The sequence below is a fragment of the Gadus macrocephalus genome, chromosome 21, assembly GCF_031168955.1.
Source record: "Gadus macrocephalus chromosome 21, ASM3116895v1".
NCBI classification, from domain to species: domain Eukaryota; kingdom Metazoa; phylum Chordata; class Actinopteri; order Gadiformes; family Gadidae; genus Gadus; species Gadus macrocephalus.
The window spans coordinates 7,142,849-7,150,348 of NC_082402.1; the positions used below are offsets into that span (position 1 = coordinate 7,142,849).

The 7,500-nt window shown below is 45.1% G+C and overlaps 1 protein-coding gene across 1 annotated transcript in view; it reads left to right on the forward strand.

Moving 5' to 3' along the window:
- The window catches only part of myb (v-myb avian myeloblastosis viral oncogene homolog), a 10,984-nt gene that overhangs the window by 3,385 nt on the left and 99 nt on the right, over nucleotides 1-7,500 (forward strand). The window contains 12 exon segments of the mRNA XM_060041543.1: nucleotides 593-813; nucleotides 1,999-2,227; nucleotides 2,440-2,505; nucleotides 2,674-2,781; nucleotides 3,306-3,629; nucleotides 3,779-3,961; nucleotides 4,273-4,409; nucleotides 4,541-4,658; nucleotides 4,986-5,102; nucleotides 5,524-5,622; nucleotides 5,943-6,026; nucleotides 6,154-7,500. The exon segment at nucleotides 6,154-7,500 is cut by the window's right edge and continues 99 nt beyond it. Of these exon segments, the coding sequence (XP_059897526.1) occupies nucleotides 593-813; nucleotides 1,999-2,227; nucleotides 2,440-2,505; nucleotides 2,674-2,781; nucleotides 3,306-3,629; nucleotides 3,779-3,961; nucleotides 4,273-4,409; nucleotides 4,541-4,658; nucleotides 4,986-5,102; nucleotides 5,524-5,622; nucleotides 5,943-6,026; nucleotides 6,154-6,267 (1,800 nt within the window). The 3' untranslated portion in view covers nucleotides 6,268-7,500.

The following is a 7,500-nucleotide window of genomic DNA, read 5'->3' on the forward strand; positions in this document are numbered from 1 at the left end:
CGAAACAGTATTTTGTACATGTAAATGTGTGAGGGCCCCATATATATATCACAATGAAAGATTCTTAGGTAACGATTCTCCGGGTACCGACACCGTGTAGTGTTTCTGATAAGAGGCCTGTTATACCACACATGATACCTGGGCTCTTTTCAAGTGTTCCCGGGCAAAGTGTCAATCCAGATGTGAGCGTATCATTATCAGAGTAGCTAACGTTTCACTGGAAACTCCCTGTAGAGCAGCAGGTGTTCCTAATCACCTCCAGAGAGAGAGAGATAAAGAAGAAAAGAACGAAGGAGAGGAGAAACCTTTGGGTAGCAGTAGTTACTTTGGCCATGGATAGTGACTTGCCTCCCTTTACTCTTTAACGCATCAATATGTAATTACTTTCTTTAATGCACAAGGACTGATGGGTTTTTCTCTCTCTCACTTGTTCTTTGTTTTTCCCTCGCAATCCTATTTTTCCTCTTCCTCTTCTACTCCCTCCACCCTCTTCCCCTTTTCTTTCTTCTGTTATCACACGTTGCTTCCTCCTTCCCCTCGCTCTCCCCCCACCCCCCCCCCCCCCCCCCCCCTCTCTCTCCACCCGATCTAGGTGATCGAGCTGGTGCAGAAGTACGGCGCCAAGAGGTGGTCCGTGATCGCCAAGCACCTGAAGGGACGCATCGGCAAGCAGTGCCGCGAGCGCTGGCACAACCACCTGAACCCAGAGGTGAAGAAGACGTCCTGGACCGAGGAGGAGGACCGCATCATCTACCAGGCCCACGAGAGGCTGGGCAACCGCTGGGCCGAGATCGCCAAGCTGCTTCCGGGCAGGTGAGGAACACATGGTGATCTGAGGGAGGGAGGGAGGGAGGGAGGGAGGGAGGGAGAGAGAGAGAGAGAGAGAGAGAGAGAGAGAGAGAGAGAGAGAGAGAGAGAGAGAGAGAGAGAGAGAGAGAGAGAGAGAGAGAGAGAGAGAGAGAGAGAGAGAGGAGAGAGAGAGAGAGAGAGAGAGAGAGAGAGAGAGAGAGAGAGAGTCAGAGATAGAGAGATCGGACGCCATCCATATATATTTTATAATTTAATATTGAAAGGGCCCCTATTTTACCACCGGGTGTGAGTGTGAGCAGCCACCGCATGCCGTTTCTAAATCTCCCTCTGATTCCCCTCTGGTGACACCCAGCTGTATGATGGATAGACCAGTCGGTTCAGTTCACTGGGAAGGCTGGTAGACTGAGCTAGCATTTCCAGGAAATCGTTTCATTCACTCCCTCACTATTACCCCATTTATTGCTCTGTCCTTGCATTGATAATGCAAAGGATGTCACTTTGAGTTATACTAGTCGTAGTAGTATCAGCACTCTTTTCATTTTTCCTTTGTTTAATTTTTTAACTGCTTTGTCAATGTACATTTTCCATGCAAGTAAAGCTCTTTTGAATTAAATTTAATGGACCTGAGAGAAATTGAAAGAGAAAGAAGGAGAGGGTATAAGATATATGATTGTGGTGGGACTTTGGATAGTTAGTCTTCATGCAGGCAGGGGCTATGGGGGGGCTGGGGGGGTGGGGGTGGGGTTATTAGAGTTAGTGTTAGAGATGGGAACCTGAGCAGCCTTTTGATGAAAGAGAAAGAGAGTTTTGCAATGAGAGCAATGTAATGGCCATGTGCTTGATAAGCCTTATCTTTCTCTGGGTCCCTATGTGAGCTGGGGTTCCCTTTATCAGTTGTGTGTGTGTGCCAGTATTGATAATGCTATCAGGTATGAGACATTTGCAGTCTCTTTGTCTTTACATTGACACATGGTTATCTCTTTCTTATTGCGATGCTGCATGTGTGTGTGTGTGTGTGTGTGTGTGTGTGTGTGTGTGTGTGTGTGTGTGTGTGTGTGTGTGTGTGTGTGTGTGTGTGTGTGTGTGTGTGTGTGTGTGTGTGTGTGTGTGTGTGTGTGTGTGTGTGTGTTTGTGTGTGTGTGTGTGTGTGTGTAACGGCTTCTGACTGGCCTGTGTTTATCCATCCAGGACCGACAACGCCATCAAGAACCACTGGAACTCCACCATGAGGCGTAAGGTGGAGCAGGAGGGCTACCTCCAGACGGCCGCCAAGAACGGCGTCGGCTCGCTCTCCCTAGGGTCGGGCTATGCCAAGGCCACCAATCACCTGATGAGCTTCACGCACCACTCGTCCAATCACAGCACTCTCCAGCACATGTCGTCTCCCAGCTACTCATACATCTCTGACGCACACAGGGTGAGTGAGTGGGCCTGGAAGGTGACATCGGGAGCTGAGTTCAAACATTTCCATTTCATTCAATTTGTATTGTCTTTTTTCTCTTCTAACCCTTTAAAAGAGGAGCCTTCCTCTTTGGGACCCTACTTATTTGAATATCATTTCTCAGACTCTATGGAAAATGTCTTGAAATATTTTACGGGTTGTAACACTTGTTGTTTCCTGTTCATTAGATCTTCCCCATGGCCCTGCAATTAAATATCCGAAACATTCCCCAGCATGGAACTGCTGCTATACAGGTACAATCCCAAAATAATCCTTTATGAACAGTGCTCACGCAACGATTCATTTGACTAACAATCGTCAAAAAGCACCATGCACAAGGTAGTCTCTAATCTCCCGCTCTCTCTCTCTCTCTGTCTGTCTGTCTGTCTCTCTCACGCTCCCTCTCACTTTCTACCTATCAGAGACACTATAGTGAGGAGGACCCTGAGAAGGAGAAACGGGTGAAGGAGATTGAGCTCCTTCTCATGGCTGCAGAGAACGAGCTAGAGAGAGGCCAGCCCTCAATACCAGTAAGTGGAGCCTGAAAGTGTGCTTGCACGTGTGTATGTACGGGTTGACCCCTTGCTCTGAGGGGTGTGTGTGGGTGTGTGTGTGTGCGTGCGCCTGTGTATGTGTGTAGAGGAGGTTGAGGAAACATCTGGGGGGGTCTGTTTCTGCAGAAGTGATGAAATAGTCTTATCTCGCCTCTCATGTGTGTTGGCGTCTACGTGACCCCTTGTGCAACCTTATACCACCACCACTCTCCTGTCAGCTCTACACCCAAGTTCCCTTTCTCCCCAACTCTGTGTGTGTGTGTGTGTGTGTGTGTGTGTGTGTGTGTGTGTGTGTGTGTGTGTGTGTGTGTGTGTGTGTGTGTGTGTGTGTGTATTTGTCTGTCTCTCGCTCTATCTCTTTCTCTCTCTCTCTCCTCCCTTCCTGCTTCTTGCCTTTTGCTTTTTTGAGTTTATGGTTTGAACGATGGCTCTACCTCGAGCGTCTGCTTCGACGTTCCACCACACACTCTAAATACCGTCCCCGTGTTTCTCCGTCTCAGATCAACCTGACCTATCCCAGCTGGGCCCACCAGAGCTCCATGACGGACAGCTTAGAGGGCGGTACCTCATCGTTACACCATCATCACCAGTCCTCCGCACCCGCGCTTCCCCTGGACCAGAGCTGCCTACCCGAGGAGAGCGCCTCCTCAACGCGCGCCCATTGTGGCAGCAGCAGCAACAACAACAGCAGTAACAATAACAACAACAACAACAACAGCCAGAACAACAGCCACAATAGCAGCAGCAGCAGCAGGAATGGCCACAACTGCAGCCCCGCCTTCTCGCACGTGCTTCCAGAGTTCATGGAATCGGTCATCGATTCTGTAAGTTTACCTCATTATTACTGTTTGTTTTTGACCTGCTGCTACTAACCAGGAGTTTTCAATCTCAACTCTTAAGGCAGGGTAGAGAAGCATATATATTTCTCCATTAGTGGGCCTTGACCCATTTTTTGCTCCCACCCTTTTCTCAGAGCCTCTCCTCATTGGGTGAGGCCCCTACAGTTGGTTTCACGGATAGGAGCATTTCCAGAACAGACAGGGTCTTGGCCAATCAGGGCACAGGAGCTACTCACGGACCAGTGTCATTGGCTGGTTTCGTCTGCTCAACTCCCAAGCCTTCACCAGTCAGAAATCTGCCCTTTTCGCCCTCACAGGTAGCTAATTAGTTGATAGTAGTAGTGGACTTAAATCCGAAATGGACTTTAAATCTTAATCCTTCCGATTACCATTTAATCCGATTTCCGTTGGATCACATCATCAAAATATTTCTGACCAAATTAGTGAAACTTTTTATCCCTTATCTCTGTCGTTCCCACCTTTTGTAGCAATCCTACTGCCTTCTCGTATCTACTTTCCATCTCTTGTTCCTCTGATTTCCAAATTCTGCTTCAACGAGCCATGAAAAAACAAACGGCCTGAAACCTATTTGCATTCATTAATTTGCCTCTCTCTCTTCTCCTCACAGTTTCTCAACCAATCGATGAGCCCGGAACACTCGGACAGCGAGAGTCTACCAATGAGCCCACCGGTAGACATCAAGCCCTCCATGGCCACGCCCCTACACCACCACCACACACTCAGGCTCCAGAAGGAGAATGACCTGTAATTTAACATTTCGTCCCTAAATATATTTTAGATCTAAAATCTTTGCCAATTTTGTCCTAAACCAAATCCATTAAACTGCCTCATTGACTAATGATGTTTTTCCATCTCCTTCTCCGCTATCGTTTCAGGTTCAGGACTCCAAACATCCGTCGTTCGATTTTAGAATCAAGTCCACGCACGCCAACGCCCTTCAGGTCAACCCTGACCATGCAGGACGCTGGGAAGTATGGACCCCTGAAACTACTGGTAAGAAATACACACACACACACACACACACACACACACACACACACACAAAAATGGCTAAAATGTAGTATATGCTCAGATAATAGGTATTCTTTACATAGAAGATTATACCTCCAGGAATTGTAATCATTTATTAGTATTAATAATTATGGTCAACATATTTGTTTGTGCTTGTTTGTGCTTTTTAGTATAACTGTGATATTTACAGAGCTTGGTTAAAGCAGCAGGCCTTAAGAGTTGTGACCTGCCACCATTCTCTTGTATGTGTGCCACCAAAACCACTGTCTGTCTGAGGTGACTCACTCGGGAAATGTGGGGATTTTTCAGAACTCGCCCCTGGTTCTAGAGATGGCAGAGTCCATCAAACAGGAGCCTATGGAGTGCACCATCTCGGCGGGGGGGTCCATAAATGAGCAGCCCCCGATGAAGAAGATCAAACAAGAGGTGCTTTCCCTTTCTTGCAGTCAACCTATCTTTGCACTTCATTTTGCATGTATACACAAACATTGCTGGAGAGATTCTAGGTATAAAGTAACAAGGTTTTCTTACCGCAAGACTGCAACCTCTGTGAATTCAGTGGGAGGATACATCTTGTTTTAGAAAGACCACAAACCAGATATACAAAATAGCATTAAGATTGCACAAGTTATTATGCAATACAGGATAGTGAGAAGTGATGAAGTCTATGTTGAGTTACGTATAGACTTTAATATTAAATGCTGTTAGCAATTTCTGATGCTATTAGTCTACTTAGTGCACTGACTTATAGGAAATGGTTTCGTAAGAGTATATACATGTTGTCACTTATTGGTTGTCATTCTAATGATGTATGTGTGTGTGTGTGTGTGTGTGTGTGTTGTCTCAGGTGGAGTCACCGTGTGAGAGGAGTCCCTGCATGCAGTGGGAGGGGCAGGACCTCCACACACAGCTCTTCTCCCCCACCGGCCCGCCCCAGGAAGTACCTGTAAGTGTAAAGCCACACACACACACTCACGCACGCACGCACGCACTCACTCGCTCACTCACTCACTCACTCACTAGCTCACCCGTTCACTCACTCACTCACTCACTCACTCACTCAATTATTGGTTTATTTAGAATCTTGCACTTGTTTATTTTGCAGATTCACTACTTTAATCTCCCCATGGAGAACAACCAAGTTCCTCTCATCAGCCATTCTTCCACATTGCATAACAAGCTTTTCTATTACTATTGTCATTAATTACATTATCTTGACAGTATTACATACATTAGCTGTTTGCTGACCGATTGCATTTTCCACAGGACATGCTCACGAGATCCTTACTAAGCGACGACGGGCACAAAACGTACCACCTTGCTCGTCGGCCCGTGGCCAGTCCGACACAGGTACTAACCTTGTGTTTGTGTGTGTGCGTGTCTGCATGTGTGTGCATGCATGCGTGGGTGTGTGACTAATGATCGTGATGTATTACTGTATGGTTAACCTTCCTTTTCCCTCCCTCCCTCTGAACAGCAGCACAGCACGTGGGATCAGGTGACCTGCGGGAAGATGGAGGAGCAGAGCCTGGCCTCGGAGCACAGCCACAAATACATCAACCCGTACCCGGCCCGGACGCTGGTCGTGTGAACGCAACGAACGCACACATCCACAGACTCACACAAACGCAAAAAGCACGACATGTGCACCCCATGGGCCAACAGAAGTTGTGCGTTTACCTGGAAACAGCGACATTCCCCTGCATTTGATGCAGCGTAATGTTTTTCTTTAATTTGTTGTGGTACAGTTGGGAGCGGCGCGATGCCATTGGTGTTTTAACACTCACACTTGTTGGATTTCAACCAACCAAAGACAATATTAACTTTTTTTCGTACACCCCTTTTTTTCATTTTTGTACTGTTTTTATTTTTATTTGTGTCAATCTAAGTTTATTTTATTGTATTATTATCAATGTTTTATAAATGGGAAATTGTGGCTGTATCATTTACATGTGGGCTGTATTTTTATGAATACTAAATTCTGTCATTAATATAAAGAACAAGCTAATTTATTTAATTTTTCTTTCCTTTCACAATTCTTTTTTTTTGTTACAATTGGCCAAGTGAGCAGTATTTATGCCCTTATAGCATTACTACAAGTCCAAAAACATTAACGAAATAACATTTCTAAGTTGTATTTAAATCATGATACCATATTTCAAACCAGAACCCAACTATTGTTTACATCATTCCTAAATGTCCCCCGCTTGGGTATTATTCAAGGACTATTCTCATGGATGTACCCCTGCATCCTCCTGCTGATCTCAAAGCCTGAACGTTAGCCCTCCATGTCACGTTTACTGTCAAAAGACTGTTGTCTTTCAATGACGAAAAAGAGGGGCCAGACATTTTAAGTATTAACAGATTAACCAAATGTTTTTATATATCTTTTATTTTTCATTTCAATTTTCTTGAGCTTTTCCGCTTTTTTTGTTTTGATAGTCTCAAAGCCTCTACAGTATATACTACATTGACATTTCCATTGAACAAATATTTTTTGTATAAGAATTCTTACCAAGTTACATACAGAGCTACATCAAGACAGTGGTGGATGAAGCTGCACTTGAATTTGGGGTTTTCTGGGAGTACTAAACACTGATGCTATGTTACACGGGAAGCCCCCTGAACCTAAGGTTTTGTACAACTGCTGTTTATACATACATTTATTATAATTTCCACATTTTCTTTTTTTAAATGAACTGTTTGTAATGCATTTTTTAATCAGCATGTCTTGTTTCCACTTAAATGATAGTAGGTCATCTGAAAGATTTAGCTGAAAATTAATATTTTGATATATATTGATAATTAATATTTGATGCATTTT